The sequence below is a fragment of the Vigna radiata genome, chromosome 9 (assembly GCF_000741045.1).
Source record: "Vigna radiata var. radiata cultivar VC1973A chromosome 9, Vradiata_ver6, whole genome shotgun sequence".
Taxonomy (NCBI): Eukaryota; Viridiplantae; Streptophyta; class Magnoliopsida; order Fabales; family Fabaceae; genus Vigna; species Vigna radiata.
Window position 1 is genome coordinate 18,518,601 of NC_028359.1, and position 20,266 is coordinate 18,538,866.

At 31.6% G+C, this 20,266-nt stretch overlaps 1 protein-coding gene across 1 annotated transcript; it reads left to right on the forward strand.

Annotated features, from left to right (window-relative positions):
• The first annotated feature begins 13,719 nt into the window (after positions 1-13,719).
• On the forward strand, positions 13,720-17,376 carry LOC106772937 (pectinesterase 2). The gene is made up of 2 exons (XM_014659583.2): positions 13,720-14,784; positions 16,530-17,376. The coding sequence occupies exons 1-2, from the start codon at positions 13,902-13,904 to the stop codon at positions 17,210-17,212; spliced, it is 1,566 nt and encodes a 521-aa protein (XP_014515069.1). The 5' UTR covers positions 13,720-13,901; the 3' UTR covers positions 17,213-17,376.
• The last annotated feature ends 2,890 nt before the right edge of the window (positions 17,377-20,266 follow it).

The window sequence follows — 20,266 nt, forward strand, 5'->3', positions numbered from 1 at the left end:
TATCTCTATAAATAGAGAACTCTTTCGCCATTCCTAAACACACCAAAGTTCATTCTTTGTCTTCTTCTCCTAAAATTATCCTGGGTATAAACTCTATCTTGCTAGTTCTGTGATCCTCGAATACATTTCGAGAAATTCTTGTTGTATCTTGGGGGACTTGCGTAACACACCGCGGATAAGTCCTTAAGGACAGTGATCTACACGCCTCAGAAAATATGGTTTGAGATTTTGACCAGTATTTTTTACTACAAGTTCCACTATAATTTAGTTATGACTTTGGTTTCATTTTTTATTACTTTTAGAAACATTATGGGAAAAATCATTTTAAAATGTTCATTAATCTTTCTATACGTGGACACCATTTGGTGGTGTAGAAACCCGTGTATTGAAATTATCGTAAAAACAAAAGTAGTTTAAGAATTGAACCCAACCGTGACTTTTGACTAGAGTTATAAAATGATGATTCCATTTGTTTAGTTCACAAACTATAACATCAATGATTGAATAATCTTACGTGTTAATGTCACAAAGCTATCATCAAATGCATGACTTACAAGTAACAAGAATCGTAAATTTGACTCTGAAAATTGAATTAGGAAAATTAAAATGCCAGTGACGTGACATTCTTTTTTAATTTATTATAGGCTTATTCCAGTTTCCATAAATTTATTTCCATAGAAAGAGATTATTTTTCCTATAAATATATACAATTTACTCACGTTGCTTACATCAAATACCTAACTGAATTTACAGTCTTGCATGGTTATTTTAATAATCGAAAATAATGTTATTTCTCTCAGAGAGGTTTGATATACACACAAATCTTCACATTTGGTAACAGTTTTATTTTTAGTACCATTCTAAAAAGTCTCTTTTAATAAAGGTATCTATATGTAAATAAATCTATATCTGTCTCTATTTTTATTCGATGTGAGATTTTGTTTGTACTTCCAACAATTTTAAATGAAAATAAATATTTCTATTTTGTGTGGAGCTTTTTTTATTTTGACTCAAAATTTATAAAATTTTCTATTTAAATAAATTAAATGATGTTAAAAATGGGAAAGACTAAGTTTATTATGTAGATTGACTCTCAAAATCCTTCTATTATTATATTTGGTGAAACAAGTTTGATTTTTCAAGTGTAGAGAAACATATACTTTCATTATTATATTAAAATAACAAAAATCAAACATGAAAAGAGCTTAATGTTTTTAAAGATGATTGCAAAGTTTCTTACATTTTATTATTATAAGAAAGAATTAAACTATAACTTTGCTCACAACGATAAAAGAAGTATAATATTTAATTAAAAAAATTATATACACTTGTACATTACAATTTAATTGTTTACTTAAATTAATACAAACACGCTTCCTTTACATTTTGTTAATTAGTGGGCAAAGTTTTCGGATATAAAAATAGTTAAAAAAATCGTCACTATAAGTGAGCAATTAAAATTACAAAGACGACTATGATTATCCATAAATTAAAATAATCAAATGTATGATTGAATAAAAATTATTAGATGGACTACAAGATGGTTTCTAACAAATTCACATAGTTATAAGGTATAACCTAATTGTTTTGGGTAGGGTGAACAGGGGTCAACCTAAGGATAGACATAGACTTTGAGTAACTATTATTTTTAATAATCAAAATCCATTCAAAGAAACCTAGCAACTCTTTCTTGACTGATGAATTTTGATTTTGATAAGTTTTGTGATGCTAATAATTCTGTAATATTTGGGTTTTCTAGAAATTAGGAATATAAATACCTTGATTACAAACACCTTTCAAAATATGAAGAATATTATATTATTATTTTTTTATCTATGTGCTCTTCGTTAAATAAGTATACGCATAAAGTATTCTTTTCACACAACTTTTTTGTTTTTCAATGTTTCATGTTTGACTTCTCCACAACTTTTAATTAAGCATTATCCAGAGAACTTTAACTTTACAGCAACGCTAAACCATTAGTATTTAACAATGTTTTAGTCTTCTTCAGAATTTACATGTGCTGCATAAATATCAAATATATAAATCGAATCTGTTATTCATAGTGCTATCGAAATTTGAAAAATATATGTGAAATATGGATGAAATAAATTATATGTGAACATATTTCTGTTTAAAATATATGGACATCTGAACGAGTTTCTTTATAAAAATACTTTTTATAATATATATATATATATATATATATATATATTCTTAATTTATATATAAATTAATTTTCTTTATTAATTTTTTAATTTGGAAATTATTATGGATAAGCATGTAGGTATTATTATAAAATCTAGTAGGAATACGATTCTGTGCTGAAAGATAAAGCGACCTCGTGTAAGAAACTACCATAGAAAAATTAGTGATGGTGTGGGGCCAACACTTTTTGGATGAAAAAGAATAAGAAACTAAAGAAAATGGAAATCAGCTTAATATATTACGAAATAATATATGAAAAAAATAAAATTATTTTAAAATAATTGTTTGCTTTTATCGCGTTAATTTTACATTTTAATTTAATGATATAACGTCTCATAATAATATATAAATGTTTTACTTGATATCCAAGATGAAATCTAACGACCGATTTATTAAGAATTCTTAAATGAGATGCAGTGATTAAAAACGGTAAAGTGAAAGCACAAGATTCTACCGACGTTATGTATGGGTAAGTTGAGTATATAAAGAGAGTTCTTGAGCTAGACTCATAACCGACCCCATCATGATGTTGCAGTATCTGGTCTTGCAAGTCCACAAGTGATATGATTAAGGATAATGATATTTATACAATATTTTTTTTGACAATATTTGAACATTGATTACGTGTCAATCTGTGATTGGTCAAAAATTACTCCAGAATAATGTTTATGATTATTATTATTGATTGTAGAATAATTTTTGACCAATATTATCCTATGATTAATTACGAGTCGATCTCATGTTTGAAAATCAATCTCAAGAATTTGGGTCTAAGCCCTTAATGTAATTTTAATTTTTTTCAATCTATCTTTGTAGTTTTTATTTTGTTTTTTTTTTAATTTTTTTATTATTATTTGATAAATTTTAGGTTTTTATACCTGAAACATTTTTTTTAAGAAAAAAAATTATTTGAAATTAGTTTATCAATAAATAAACTTTAATTCCCATTGTTAAGGATAAAACTATTTTAGTCCAAGTGTTGTTTGTTTTGGATCAAGAGAAGTTTTCATCATCATTTTGTCTTGGATAAAAGGCATTCAATTTTTTACCTGAATAAATTGGCACTCACCAGACATGGAGAAATGTGATCCCAACCCCATGACATGGTAATTTGACATTGCCATGAGAAACACTAAAGGAAACTTGAGTGTAAACGAGGACAAGAGCGACGACAATGGATTGACTATGCACCAGATTTACAAAATATCAAAGCTTTACAAAGGAATAATGAAGATATCACGAGAGGTGCTAAGGGGGATCGAGTGCAAGCCGAAGTTGAGCGGGACATAATGCAAAGGGAGGCGGAGGTTGAACGTCAGTGTAAAGTTGAGCGTCAACGTTTGCTAGGTGAAGCGAAAGCTGAACAAGAGCATCTATGGAGGGAAACTACTATTAGATATTATAAGTCAGATATATTTTTTCTTTCTGTTAATACAACTGTAGTTAATAAGGTTTGACAACTTCCACTTTCATCCTATATAACTACACACCTATACACTTTCAGTTTTGAGTTTTCAATACAGAATTGTTCTCTTCTCTCTCTGTTGCTTTTATCTCTGCATTAAGGAAAGTGATTGTTGCTCTTTATCTCTATTCCAACTTCTCACTCTCCACCATTCTAACAGTGGTATCCAGAGCTTAGGTTGAGAGAGGATCTAAGGGGTATCGTTTCCGAGTAGTGCGACTGGCTGTGAGTGGAGTGGAACGATCAAGAAAGCAAAGAAGGGTTGATGGCTAATCTTTCTACGATAAACTTCCCAATTCTAACAGACAAGAACTGGAGCAGGTGGAGCACTCAAATGCGGATTGTGTTTCGCATACAAGGTGTGAGTGGTGTAGTAGAAGGACCAGAGTTTGCGAAGGAAGATCAGAAAAAGGAGGAGTTCAGGAAACAAGATGACAAGGCACTGCTGATCATCCACCAATGTGTGGATGATGTGCATTTTGAAAAGATACAAAATGCGTCTACGACTAGAGAAGCATGGGAGATCTTGGTACGTTGTCATTCTGGAAGCGAGAAAATCAGAAAGGTGAAACTCCAGACGTTGCGGAGACAATACGAACTGCTGCAAATGGAGGACAATGACAAGGTTAGTGATTACTTCAATAAAGTCCTGAGTATTACTAATCAGATGAAAAGATGTGGCGAATCCATTAGTGACGTTATGGTAGTGGAGAAAGTTATGCGGTCTCTACCCCGACGGTTTGATTATATTTTCCTGGCTATTCAAGAATTCAAAGATACAGGGAAGATGAAGATTGAGGAACTGCAAAGTTCCTTGGAGGCACACGAAATAAGTTTGCTAAACCGAAATCCCATCAGATGTGAGGAGCAGGCGTTGAAGGTTCACCATGTCAAGAATGAAGGGGAAAAGACAACCAAGAAATGGAAAGGGAAACATGGTAAAGGGAAGTGGAGGAAATATAAGAATAAAGATGGCCAGAATGAATCTTCAACAGAGGAGGAAGGCAAACCTGAGAGGAATTACCGCAAGAAGGACAAGAGAAATATTGAGTGTTTTAATTGCCATAGGTATGGGCATTATGCAAGTGAATGCTATCCTGAAAAGGAGGAACAGAATAATGGTCAAGGAAAGGAGGCCTATGCAACTAAAGTAGAATCTGATTCAGAAGCCATCATATTGATGACAACTACATCTGCAGTAAGCTCACACTCTCAAGACAAACTGTGGTATTTGGATTCGGGGTGTTCGAATCATGTGACCTGCCACAGAGATTGGTTGATAAATTTTGCAGAGACTGAGAGAAGCATGGTGAGATTTGCAGATGATAGCACTTCAAAGGTAGAAGGAGTTGGTGATGTTGTTATCAGAAGGAAGAATGGTTCATGTGTCATTCTAACTGGTGTGCTGTTTGTGCCTACAATAAGGTACAATCTTCTAAGTATTGGCCAAATAATCCAAAAGGGTTGTACGGTAGTAATGGGAAACTTCAATAAGGTTGAAGTGTTTGATAAAAAGAAAAATTTGATCTTGAGGAGCAAGATCTGGAAGGATAATACGTTTCGTATCAGCCTAGTGAAATCCACAAGGTGTGAAGAATCTGACGTTACAGAAGGGAAGATGAATTTTGAGACACGGACTGGTGGTGAGGAAGGTCCAGTGCACGGAGCTATGTTTGCAAATGCAGAACCGCTCGGTCAGGCTGAAGCCTTGAATATGGTAGACACAGGACTGATCGGTCAAACAGAGGCCTTGAAGAAAACCGTGTGGAGGGATGCAATGAAAGAAGAAGCTGATCCTGTTGAGAGGAAAGAAATCTGGAAGTTAGCTGACATTCCAGCGGGGAAGAAGATAAATATTGAAGCGAACACTGTCAAAGAAGCAAGGGGAGTTATTGGTGAACTGAGACTTGAAGAACATCGTTCGGTTATGCTTTTCGAACTGTTCGGTCTTGGTCGCACAACTCGTGCAAATTGGCATCCACCTCTCAAAGGACTGGCAAGTGCAAGTACTGCATGTCACCGTTCAGTCATACACCGCTCGACTGCTCTGAGAAGGAGATTTGGTGATCTGCGTCTTGAGTAGAGGCAACGACCCTCACAACGACGACAGCTTGAGGCGAGTTTATGACGAGTTAGGGTTTCAAGTTTGAGTCGGGTTTCTTGATTCTGGGATTGTGGTTTTCAGAATTGGGAAATTTACAGCTTCTTTTGTAAATTGGGGGGCTACCTCTTAGTATCTGACTTAGGGGGGAGTATTAGATATTATAAGTCAGATATATTTTTTCTTTTTATTAAGACAACTGTAGTTAATAGGGTTTGACAGATTCCACTTTCATCCTATATAACTACGCACCTGTACACTTTCAGTTTTGAGTTTTCAATACAAAACTTTTCTCTTCTCTCTCTGTTTCTTTTATCTTTGCATTAAGGAAAGCGATTGTTGCTCTTTATCTTTGTTCCAACTTCTCACTCTCCAACATTCTAACAACTACTAGAACCAGAACTACCAACTTAGCGAACTCAACTTAGTTTCTTCTTATCCTTACTCATGCCTTGCTACTTTGGGGGCATATACCTCTTGGTGCCACTCATGGGTTGATGGATGTTTACTACTCAAGCCTTTTTAGCCTTCTTAGTTAGTTGGTTCCTCATGCTGCGCAATATGTCCTCATCAGTCTCTATCTTGGTAGCGTGTAGAGTCATGTAACCTGTAAGTACCACAAAATTTTCAGACTAAAAAATATTCAAGTTACAAGCTGTTTTATATGTACCACATATTATATAGATAAACTTTACTAATGTTTTTGGCAAGTAGCTTTCTAAGGAGCTTATTCAAGATTTCAACTATTCTTCGATCCTTCTCGGATAATATGTCCTTTGGCTACTCGTTATACCTAAGAGGATTATTGGTCCATTAAAAGGAAAATTTTAGGTTGTCTTTTTGTCATAAACATGTGAGTGGCTAGCTGGGTTCATCACTATCTTAAAGAATCCATTCTTGAACATCTTAAAGAATTGGGAATAGGCATCTAGGAAACAGGTACTCGGTTTAATCACCAAAGATAGACAGGTAATTGGATCCCTTGGCCGCATCAAGTAAAAATTAAGAAAGCATTCAGGAAAAGGGGACAAACAAAGAGCTTAACATACAAATATAAAAGGCTTGAAGAGGCAACCCAAACTATTTGGAAGAAGTTACATTGGTGCAAGATTTAAAAGTATGATCACATCTATTGTAAAATCATCAATGTGTAATCGAATGTGAAGTTAAAAGAAAAAAGTGATGTACTCATAAAAAAGAGGATGATTATGCGTCCGATAATATTGAGATCCGACTACTACTACTACTATCTACTTCCTCCCCATAATTCATATTTGACCCACTATTTTTAGTAGTCAGCTCTTGAAATAATTAACTTTTTTCAAAAGCTAGAGCAATTTCTCAGAAAACTTAGTGTTCAAATGTGGCAAATGAGACCCTTATTTATATAGGAAAACTCATGACCTTTCATCTTCCCACCCTTTTCCCTCAACCATTAGATCTCCTCGAAGTTAAAGGATTGCAACTCTACCCCTTCCAAGCATTGCATCAGTTCTTGTACAAAACGTCCTTCCCACGCTTTTTCATCCCCTTTTCCATGCCATATCTGATACTTCATCATTATAACCTTTTCATCGCTATGGTTCTCGAGGTTAGGGGTTATTATACCTATAAGGTTACATAGCCAAAGATGCAAATTTTCTTTGCATGATGACTACTGAGTATCAACATCATGATTGACAAGCCATACTAAAGACTGATTACCAATACCTAATACGTCGAAGCTCTTTGTAAGCCTTTAACATGTAGCACGTAAACCTTGAGGAAATTATGTATTGTATATGATTGAGTACCTCTCGACCATACTTGTATAGGACCTGTCCCTGATTGAATACATGTGGAACTACTAAATCGACACGTATTCAGCCCATCCATATTCGACCATCACAACATTACACAAGACAATTATCCACAATGACCCATGCTTAATTGTGATAAGTCAAAAGCTAATAGATATTTGGGCCAATAGGCCTAGGTCCATAGATGTAAAAGTCCATAAATAGTAAGTATAAATAACACATATTACGAGATATTTTGATTACATTAATTAATTATTATATTTATTGTTTGTTGACGCAAAAGACTAACTTGAGCGTTAGAATATCTTTTATAAGCACAACTCCAACCTAACCCAAGGAGAATGAATACTCAGAAAAGGATGAGTACCTCAATATATATCGTCTTTTATATATATATATATATATATATATATATATATATATATATATATATATATATATATATATACACATATGTATGTATGTTTAAATACATATGTAGTCCAACTTGACTATAGTCTCACCTAATCATGCATGTATTGGCATGGGCTTGAGTAAATATTTTTCAAGTTCATAAACAATTTTAAGTAAATATTTTTTCTTTTAAGTTTTAAAAAATAAATTTTCGTTAGAAAATGATTCATGGATTATTCTGATGGATTAGTCCTGACTTATGAACATTTTACTCTATAAAATTCTTTTTACATATTCTTTCACCTTGATCCATGTGGATCAAGAACAAGTTCAAACCCATGTAAATAAGAACCACGTAACATCTCATTTTACTAGTATAAAACTACTAAAATAATTACTACAAATAAGATAATTGACAAGAAACTTGAGATTTCTAAAGTTGAAGACTTACACCTAGAGAACTAATAAAACTTAACTATGTCACTGTTTCGCCACACCTCGCGCTGGATCAACTGGAAGGACGTCCCCCCTAAGCTCACACCATTTAAGGTGATCATTGCAAAAGAGAAAACAAGCACACACAAGAATAGACAAAGACGAAAGGGTAAACTAAAGTATCAAAAGAAACTTCATACATTTGAAAACAACAATGTCATCTTCATAATATAAATCAATCCATATAGGAATAAACATATCAACTTTAGACTTTGATCATCCAGATACATGTATTGATTTCATATTTATTAGGGACCTACCCCGTGTGTAGTGAAGTAACTTGCCCATATCATACTACCACTCCATCATACTACCACACACAAAGATTAATCCGTCAAACATCTATGGCCAAAACCAATGACCACAAACTAAGATCTCCTGCTACTCTCCACAACATAACCACCCATCTCTACTTGAGATTGAGAGTTATTGAGGGTGTCAGAATCATTCCCCAATCTCGGAGTCCCTACTTCAATACATAACATAACATAACAACCATAAGGATTTTTCCATGGGATCCTTTTCACATCATACTAAATGCACACTTATTATTGATAACTCTCCAAATTTGCATTCTTTTATGTGTTTAAAAGTCTAGGTTAGCTTGTTTTTCTTCTTAATTGTTTAGAAATAGGCCAGTTTTAGGATTTTTCTATAAATTTGTAGTTTTATAAAATTTTAGTTAAAAATATATTTTTAGGTGTTTTTTTTTAGTGTTTGTTCATAATTAGGAAATTAGTATTTTTGAAAAATATCTTTTAATAAAAAATCTTTTCTTGATTTTAGTTTAAATAGGTTGTTTTTAATTTTTCTTAATTGCTGAAGTGTTTCTTCTTAATTGTTGATTAACCCTGTGCTTAATTTAATTGAAATGGCAGATTGAAAAAATATTTTGGGCCACTTGTGCTGATTGGGCCGTGGGTGCACTGGAGTTTTGGGCAGCAGAGTTGACTTCCCTTTTAGTGAAACGACCGTGTCTTGGGAGCACTACTACTGATGCTGCCACGAGCTGGAACACTGCACTTTATTTTAAATTGCCACGCTTTAAGAATTGGGCCTGCTGTTGGTCTGATTGGGCTATTTCAATTAAAGGAAATTAGCTTGACTTGGCCAACACTTTAGTGCAGCGACGCCGTTCTGGTAAGGAGTGGCAGTAGGTGCACTTCTAGGGGTCTCTATCTCCTAAGTCATTTTGGTGGAGAGCCTTCTTTAGGGGTCAAAACTTCAAGCAATTCATTTGGAAATAACACACCTACGAGTTAGGGCTTGGTTTGTTGAGAACGAGAGAAGAAAGAACTAGAGAGCGAAGAAGCACGTGCATTAGCTGACCGAAGAAGATGAGGAGCTGACCGGTGCTGACGTGGAGTTGATCAGAGGGTTTGGAAAGCAATGCTTATGGAAGCCGTTGGATCAAGATGAAGCCCGAAGCGTCGAGAACAAGTTTCATTCTTTCCTTTCTTTCAATATTTTTTTCTTCTTTCTTTACAACCCTATAAAAAGGGGTTTCCTGCCATGTACATAGTTTACATAGACTCTTAGACATTTTTCACATTCTTTGACAATTTACATTTTTTAGTTTTTAGTTTCTGAAGAGTAGTTAGAGTGATCGAGAGCTTAGGGTTTGCGTTTACGCTTTCCACAAGAGTAGATTCTCGTTTCTCCTGCGTTTGACCGAACATTCACGGTAAGTGACAGCCGTGATGATCGCAATTGCGTTTCTTTCGGTAATATCTCTTGTAAACTTCATTCTTATCAATAAACTCTCGGTTACTTTAATTTTCTCGGTGTTAATTGCTTTACTATTCTGTTCTGATGATTGCTTTTCGTTCTTGTGTTTTTAAAGGAAAATTGATTTGAACTCATAAATCTGCATATTGAAATTCCTTTTTGGAATTATATGACCCCGAGGTGGGCGTAAGTGAACGAGATGTCTTCCTGAGCCAGATAAGAGTTCAATCAATGAAAAAATATTTTAATTCATGTTCTTTTAGTTTTTGTGAGTGGTTGTTTGTAGATTTGGAATTGAATTTGTTTTGATTTGGTAAATCAATTGATTATTATTCATTTTAAGTTCTATATTAGAACTTGAGACCCCGAGGTGGACAATTTATGAACAGGATGTCTTCATGTATAATAATAATTCAATTGATATGCCATTTCAAGCAAATTTAGTTCAACTTTGTGACTTTTATCCAACAACTTTATTCTATTTAGTAGTTTAGTTCAAAATTGTGATCTTTTACTCACTGATCTTGTTCTGTTTGGTAGTTTAGGTTATATTTTGTTAGTAATGATTGGAGTTAGTTCTGATTCATGAGTTTCTCACCTGATTCTTTGCCTTTAATCATTAGTTCTAGGTATTTCTTGTTGATTTTTCTTCATTGTAGATTTTACAATTCTGTCTGCAACATTAAATTTCAATTACCTCTGATTTGTACATATTCATTTAGCTTTTAGGATTTGTTTAGTTTTAATTTCCAATTCTAGTTGTTTATTTGCAGTTCTGATTTTTGATTATTTTTTTATTGCATTTAATTCTCATATTAGTTTAGGTTGTATTTTTTTGTTACGTAGTTTAGAATACTAATTTCTTTTATTTCATTTCATTTCATTTTAATTTTCTTTCTATCTTTTAAACAAATTTTCTTTTTAGTTTCATTTCTTTCAACTTCAATTTTATTTCCCCACCTTGCATTAGTTAATAGGTAGTAAATAAGTAAATAAATTACAAGACCTTAACTCTACACTTTAAACTTAATTTTAGTCGAGTCCGAGGATTGATACCTAGGTTGTCCCTATACTACATTAGTGGGGAAACTTAGTTTGTTCTGATTTTGTGCGACAAAAAATCAGTTTAACAATTATCCATAAAGCAATCATATGTATTATAACTATGCATATCGTCATAACCACCATGTCATGTGTGAACAACTACCATACACATTAATATTCCAATTACATTTCATGAAGCATCATGTATACCATCAGATCCATCCACCGTAAACATATACATAAACATGTTCACAAACCATAAATATCCATTTTCTTATGAGATAATCAATTATCAAGCCTGATAGTCGATTATTCCAAAGAGTTTTAAGCAAATACAACAATACCTATAGAAATAATCAATTATCAGGTCTAATACCTATTACAATAATCGATTATCAGATCTAATAATCGATTATTCAGAGTTTTTTTTCAGCAAAGATAAAAATTCTAACTGAAATAATTGATTATTAAGTCTGAATCGATTATTCCTATTAGTTTTTTACAACAACATGATTTTTGGATTTTGTTGACATCTAGTAGATAAAGAAGTCATTGTTAGAGAACCACCATGACTATAAATAAATTAACAAAAACCATCTTTTCCATGGGAGAAAAAACATATATGGACGGGTTAAACGTAATGGTGACAAAAAAGGAGGTCAGAAGAGACGACAATGGAAGAAGCCATTGGTGAACAGGAGAAAGAAACCATAAAAATCCAAGATTTTCCAATCAAGGCACCTGAAAAAGGAAAAGGAACAACTTCGATGCTCTGAATAGCTGCCTGAGAGGAGACGAGACGTGCGACAATGCAAGATTAACCTAAAAGAGGAAAACGAGTGACCTCAACACTTTGAATTGCTACTAGATATACCACCATGCACGACGGAAAATGGAGCATATACACAACTTCTAAAGGTGTTGAGAGCACATATGAGCTCTGATGAAAGCGTCATAGATGGCATGGTGATCGCCTGACCGAGACGATCAAAACCATGTGACCATCGATTAAAACTAGAATTCTGATAGTGGTAGTTGTAGATGATGGTGTTGTTGCCGGCAGCGGTCAGTGTAGTGATAGAGGAAACAAATTTTTTTCCTCCAAAGAGCTCTGATACCATGTTAAATATAGTAAACACTATGTATACGATTAATCTTCCTTGTTGAAAATACACCTAGGGTCTTCTATTTATAATAAAAAAAATATGAACTAAGCTCAAAATACAAATAAGAAATAATAACAAACTAACTAAAGATAAAAAATAAATATAAAATAAAGATAATATATTTAATAATAATAAAACTATATATTTATATTAAAACAATTTAATATTAAAATAATCAAGTCTCTTTATTTTTAAACTATTTTCAGTTCTAAAATATCATTTTCTACTTATAAAATACAGTTTTCTATGTCTTTACAAGCTAAGTATTTATCATGAGCCAAATCCCATAAATTGGGTTAAATTAACACGTTAAAATATCAATATATCTTTATTTCTTTCATAATAATATTATTTCACAGTCATCAACTCGGTTTTCTTTCTGGATGTTATTTTCTATGAATCAATAGAACTAATATTTTTATTTAATTAACATGCATATAAAGTAGCAAGCAGGAACCTTAATATGTAATACCTCAAAATGTTCATCTTTCAAATAATCAACCCTATACATCACTGTCCCAAAGTCAACAAAGAACATTAATATTAACCAATATTTCATCGCTTAACAGGATATTAGCAAGAAAATCTCCTCGACGCTGTATTTTTCCCCGTCTATCTGGATACATATGTATGTGTAATCCACACAAACATATACAAATGTTGGAATCACTTAAACCAAAGGGTCCATTTTTCCACATATTTTACCATTAACTACTGCCTTTTCAAACTAAATAACTAAATCTATATTTTTAAATTTTCATGCCAATAGTGCATACCAGTTCATTGATATATATATATATATATATATATATATATATATATATATATATATATATATATATATATATATATTTCAATTAGGGTGTGTTTAACATGAAGCCAATTCTCGTTGAAAAGTTCAAATCAGAAAGCAGTTTGCCTAACTGTGACCATAACAATTTAGCAAACAATTGGCAAAATTATTTATCTAGATAACCTAGAAAATAAAGCTCAACTAGTAAGAGATTATCATGAAAAATAAACATATTATATAACCATAACTATATATAACGCGTTTTATTGGAAGCTTATTGCTGCGATTGGGACAAGCCATGACTTTCTCTAGGTCAAAGTTGGATACGTATTATCCATTTTTCATTTTTTATTCTCCAAATTTTCTGTAAATTGCTACTAAAAAAGTATATAGAAACCAACTTAAATGTTATATGAATTAATAAATTGCAAAAGTTGTTACACTAATGATCCAGCAGACGTGCATGAAAATATAGAGCTAGCAAACAGAAAATGATTTTGAAAAGTAAGACATGGTAAGCAGTCCCTAGTTTACAACTTTACATCCATCGTGGTCCTTGCAAACCACCCTTCTTTTCCTTCTATATAAAGCCTCTAGTTTAGGACATCAACCCCACACATCTCCATCTAAACCCTAGTATTTTGTTTCCACCCTCTCATTCTAAGCCCCTTCAAACACAACTTACTTTTGTCATAGGCAAATTCTGACTATGGCATCACTATTTTCATCTTCATCTTCATTTTCCTTACTAATATCCCTTCTACTTATTCCCTTGCTATTTTCCTCTGTGGCCTTCTCTTACTCATTGAAAGATATTCAATCATGGTGCAACCAAACCCCTTACCCTCAACCTTGTGAGTACTACTTGACCAACCATGCCTTCAACACACCTATCAAAAGCAAATCCGATTTTCTCAAAGTTTCCCTTCAACTTGCCTTAGATAGAGCAGAAAGGGGTAAACTAAACACGCATTCCATAGGGCCAAAGTGCCGCAACGACCATGAAAAATCTGCATGGAACGATTGCATTCAACTCTACGAGTACACCATTCAAAGACTCAACAAAACTCTTGACTCCCACACCAAATGCACACAAACTGATGCACAAACATGGCTCAGCACAGCCCTCACAAACCTCGAGACATGTAGAATCGGCTTCTATGAACTTGGTGTCACAGATTACATCCTACCCTTATTATCCAATAATGTCACAAAGTTGTTGAGCAACACCCTCTCTCTCAACAAGGACCCCAATACCCAGTTCAAACCACCTAGTACCCAAGAGGGATTCCCTACATGGGTGAAACCAAGTGATAGAAAGTTGCTGCAATCATCTTCAGCAGCTTCTAAGGCTAATGTGATTGTGGCCAAAGATGGTTCTGGAAAGTACACAACAGTGAAAGCTGCTGTTGATGCTGCTCCAAGTAGCAGTGGAAGGTATGTGATATATGTGAAGAGTGGAGTATACAATGAACAAGTTGAGGTTAAATCAAAGAATATTATGTTGGTTGGAGATGGAATTGGAAAAACCATAATCACAGGTAGCAAAAGTGTTGGAGGAGGCTCCACAACATTCAATTCAGCCACTGTTGGTAAGCATCTTTCTGACTTTAACTTCATTTTTTATTACATCACCAAACTAATTATGGTTTATTAATTGGCTATGTTATATATAGATCGATAGATTTATATATAATGTGCTTTAACTTATCCGTGACGTATATTACTGGTTCATTAGTCAAGATCATACACTTTGTATTTAAGTTAGAAGCGCCAGTTTAAAGTTATTAATTAACAAAACTTGAGGTATCTAAAGAAAGATTTTACTTTTTACTTTTGAGGTTAGTACCAGTCAGACTAATTTACAGTAATAAATAAATATCTGGTGTAAATACTTTTATTTTTAACTTGACAATGAATTTTACTTTTATATACTGTTATAGACATAATTTTTAAAGTGGTTATTATAAAGTCAATAAAAATATTATGTGATTACACATAAAAAAGTTATATATATATATATATATATATATATATAAATTGTTAAAAAACCTTTTTCCTATATAAAATTTGTCAATACATAATCGAGTTTGATAACGTTATACTTTTTGTCTGTAAATTCATCAAGGATTGCCCTGATGTAGAAGCTAAAACTTAATTATAGACGTAATGCTTTGTTAGCGTCAACTTTACTTTATACCTCTTTATTTGTTAGGGAAGAGAAAGAAAGAAAAACTACGTTTTGATACTTATAGAATGATAAAAATCACCGTAAGTTTACATTTGTCAGTGAAGGAAATAACAGCCATATTTTAATATATAACTGTACGTTGAACTCATAATTAATTCTAAATATAGTTTTGTCCTTGTCAACAATAGATTATTTGGATACAGACAAAAGAAAATTTATAATAATTTATCTTGATTAGCGATTGAGTATAGTTGGTGGAGCTCAACCATGAAACATTAATAACTTCAAGCAACAATCATTTATGGTAAAATTTTGTTATTTTGTCAAAATTTTATCTTTGATATATTTTAACTTGCAAGTGTGAAAGAGACATTATGCGGTGTTTTCCCATTGGAATTGAGAAAATATAACGTTGTTTAGCTTGATGTTTGATTTAGGAGATAATTTACGTGGTTGAGTTGAATTGGTTGCTTCAAAAATATATGGGGCAGACACACAAAACTTGTCTTAGAAGTAATTTAAGGTTAAGAATCTTAATTGAATTGTTGAGGTAATGTGATTGAAGTTTGACTTTCAGGGGTAAAAAGAACAGAAGAGACATGAGGCATGCAGAAAAGAATGCTTTCTAGATTATTATTATTATTATTATATTTTCTTTAGAGGGACCGTTCTAAAAATGTGCATTCATCATCTTTGATTCCTAAACCAAAAGCATGGTACCCACTTTGATATTTTCTCTAAGTTGAAGATGCAGAAGGTAGATTAAAGTAGAATATGAAAACTGTTTTCATTGATATTCAATTCAACAATTCAAAAGTAGTTGGTACGACGTGAGGATAAGGACATATATGCTGTTGGGTTGATATAAAAATTTAAAACAAAACCTTTACTTTAGAATGCAAATCGATAATATGAATATATAGTTGCGATTTACAAAAAAAAAAAAAAATATAAGAACTTCAAATAAATAGAAATTAAACAAGAAAATTATTGTAATTTAATTAAATATTAAAAATCAACGTCAACTATAATAGATAAAATAATTTCATAATAATATATAAAAATGTAAATTTTATTTTATAAATTGATTATGCGAGATTAAGTTAAGTTTAAAATTTAGGTTTTAATATTTCTTTCATTTTACAGCTGCTGTGGGTGATGGATTCATTGCTCAAGACATCACATTCAGGAACACTGCAGGAGCAGCAAATCATCAAGCAGTGGCATTGCGTTCTGGTTCAGATCTTTCAGTATTTTATAGATGCAGTTTTGAAGGTTATCAAGACACATTATATGTTCATTCAGAGAGGCAATTCTACAGAGAATGTGACATATATGGCACAGTGGATTTCATCTTTGGCAATGCTGCTGTGGTTTTGCAAAACTGCAACATCTATGCCAGAAGCCCTCCTCAGAAAACCATCACAGTCACTGCTCAGGGTAGAACTGACCCTAACCAGAACACTGGAATCATCATCCACAACTCCAAGGTGACTGGTGCCTCAGGCTTCAACCCTAGTTCTGTGAAATCATACCTTGGCAGGCCCTGGAAGCAGTACTCAAGAACAGTGTTCATGAAGACCTATCTTGACAGTTTGATCAACCCTGCTGGATGGATGGAATGGGATGGTAACTTTGCTTTGGACACTTTGTATTATGCAGAATATGCAAACACTGGTCCTGGCTCCAGCACTGCCAATAGGGTCACTTGGAAGGGTTACCATGTTCTCACAAGCGCATCTCAGGCCACACCTTTTACTGTTGGAAACTTCATTGCTGGCAACTCTTGGATACCTAACACTGGTGTTCCTTTTACCTCTGGACTTTAGATTCATGTTTCTTGTATATTTACTTGTTTAAAGAATTGTTTCTTATTCATCATGAACAGTGTTTCACTCAGACATTTTTCTGTTTGTATCTGTCTATGTATTCAAGATTCTCTCTCATTTTGTCACTTTTGTTGAAACATCTGTATTTACTTTAAAAACAATAGATACAACAACTTTCTTGTAATGTATTCGCATATATATGTTTATTAAGCTGAAATAACTTTGATTACATATCTACACACTTGCAATTGAGATTATTTTTACTTAATAAGGTTTATTTATGTTAAAACCTATGATATAATTTATAAAAGCAATCTTTTAAAAGTGAAAGATTTACACTATAGATGATAAAGTATCGTACCAACTATTAAGTAAAAGAATAAGGATAATATTACATACATTAACATTTATTTGAAAAACTTAACAACGATAAAATGGTATTAAAAAAAGTGAATTTTTGTAATTTTTAGAAAAGAAAAAGAAAATAAAAAATAAGAAATGATAATGTGAAATAGATGAAAAAAATTATGTATCAAAATATCATTTTTCTAAATAAAAGATTACTTTGTTAAAAGTTCAATAACTACATTAAATATATAAACCTATATTCCATAAACAATAAATTTTATTAAAACAAGTTTTACAAAATTTAGATACTATTTTAAGAAATAAATTTTAAATTTAATGAATTCAACAAACTACTTATAAGATTATCTTTATTGTAAATTAACTTAGTATAAGAGTTAATTCAAGTCCTTAAATTTGGTCTTTAAATATGAATAAGTTAGGATTATTTTGATAAAATCTATTGAATTAGTCTCATTTTCTTGACTTTAGATAACTTCGTATCTAATGGCTTGAAAATTTTGTGAATGAATTAGTTTTAAATTAAGAAACGGCACCTATCTTAGAAAAAAAGTAATAAAAATTTTGTGTTTCATAATATATCACGTCAGTGTATTATTAATAATCAGCAGAAAACAGCAATAAAAAGCTCAGGAAATCTTTACTCAAAATATTGTATCACAAATTAAATATGATTAAATGTAGCAATTGAATTGTTAATGGATGGTGGACGTATAGAAGTAGGGCATTGGGTACATGGCTCGACTTATTATGACTTATAATGGGTTAATTATCTAGTAAGTGAACCCAACTTAACCTTACTTATTTATCAGTTAATCAAAAAAAATTTGAGCCTGTCCAAAATCTACAGTTGGTGAGTAAATGAGTTGACTCACTCAGTCACTTAATTATAATTTTTTTAAATAAAAAAATTACAAATTATTTATAATTCAAATCTAAACAAACAAAAACAATAATAAATATTTTTTATAAAATTAAAATTAAATTGTAATAAAATAAAATTAGGTAGGTGGGTTGGTAGACCAATCTGGTCCACCATGGATTCAACCTAGACGAACTGAATTTAAAAGAGTGGAATTAAAATCTGACCCGCATAAAAATAAAAATACAATTTTTTAAATCCAATCCGATCCAAACCTGTGGTAAGCCGAGTTGATCCACTTATTGTGACCCATTTTGACAACTCTACACAAAAGTGTAATACTTTAATTTGTGCTAATTTAAGTATTTCAAAATTACCAACTCCAACATTGTTTAATTTATCCACTTCCAGACAAGTTTATATACATTAATTATTCATATACTTTTTATATTGAGTAATAAAGGTTGTGGGTCATATGTAGACATTAAGTTATAGGTTTTATTTAGAATTTTTTTTTCCATCTTTAAGTTCTATTTGCTATCTATTTGTGATAAAAGATGTTCTGGATCTATTTTATTATTTTTATTTACTAAATGGAAAAAAACAAAGAAGCAAAGAAATAATAAAAAATATAAAGAAGTAACAATAATAATAATTAATACGTACATTGTTATTTATTCGTTGATCTGAAAGACAATTAATATTATTTATATCATGAGATAACTATAACAACAACCTAATGAATACAATTTAATCAACGAAGCAACTATATGAAAAAGCAAGGCCACAAATGGTATTAAAAAATGCATGCAAAACAGTATTTAAATGAACAATAAATGTTACCCTATGATCTAATTATTTGCATATTTATTTCAGAAATAAATGATTTACATAACTGAAAATTAAAACTGTGTGTGGAATAGATTTCAAAATTTAGTGAAAGGGAATTTCGTCAAAAATGGCTCTTCTAAGTTCAGGATAATTTTTAGAAAAATATTTTACTTATATTACAATTTAATAAAATTATAATATAAATTTTATGCATAATTAATTCATATGGTTTCCGAGAAATGATACCAAAAATAAGAAATTATTTAAAATATAAATTTAAAATAAATGATATCTAAATATAAAACATTGTGTGAATTGTATTAACTTATATTTGAAAATATTATTAATTATTATTTTTTACATACGATTTTATTCTGTGATTATTGGCTTTCTAATTTTAGAAGAAAAGAATTGGTTCGATGATCATATTTGTGTGTTGTTTATGAATTATAAATATTACTTGTAAACATAATTTAATCATTAAAATGTAAAAATAAACATATGAAAAACTAAGGATCGGACCAAACATACATATTTTGTAAAATCAGAAACTAAAATCGAAACCATTGATAAAAATTAAGAAAGGTCAAAATTATATTCTTTTAAAAAATTTAAAATGTCATGTAATATTGTAAAGCCAAGATTAAAATATACCCTATTTATTTTCTATAACATAAAAATTAAACACCTTATGTAATCGTGTGTGACTTTCACTGCTTTAACATTTTCTGTTCAGCTTTTGTTAAAGTCTATGATATATTCGTCTAGCTACAACAATTTGAAAATTCAAGCGTTTGACAAGTTCAAATCCACAGAAAAATTCAAGCGTTTGAAAAGAGCTTTTTTCTTTCTTCTATTATAGTATTTTCTCTCTCTTCTTCTTTCTTAACGGTGCCGGCCATGATGGTAGTGGCTACATTTAAGGTGGTGTGATACAATGAGGAAGGTATTTCAGGTTTTTTGAAAGTTTAGGCGTCAATTTAGTAATTATAGGG

What these genes read in the sequence shown, in the direction of transcription:
- LOC106772937 (XM_014659583.2), top strand. Translation starts at nt 13,902, where the DNA reads ATGGCATCACTATTTTCATCTTCATCTTCATTTTCCTTACTAATATCC. An exon ending in ATTCAATTCAGCCACTGTTG is followed by an intron (nt 14,785 to 16,529) that starts GTAAGCATCTTT and finishes TTCATTTTACAG; the next exon opens with CTGCTGTGGGTGATGGATTC.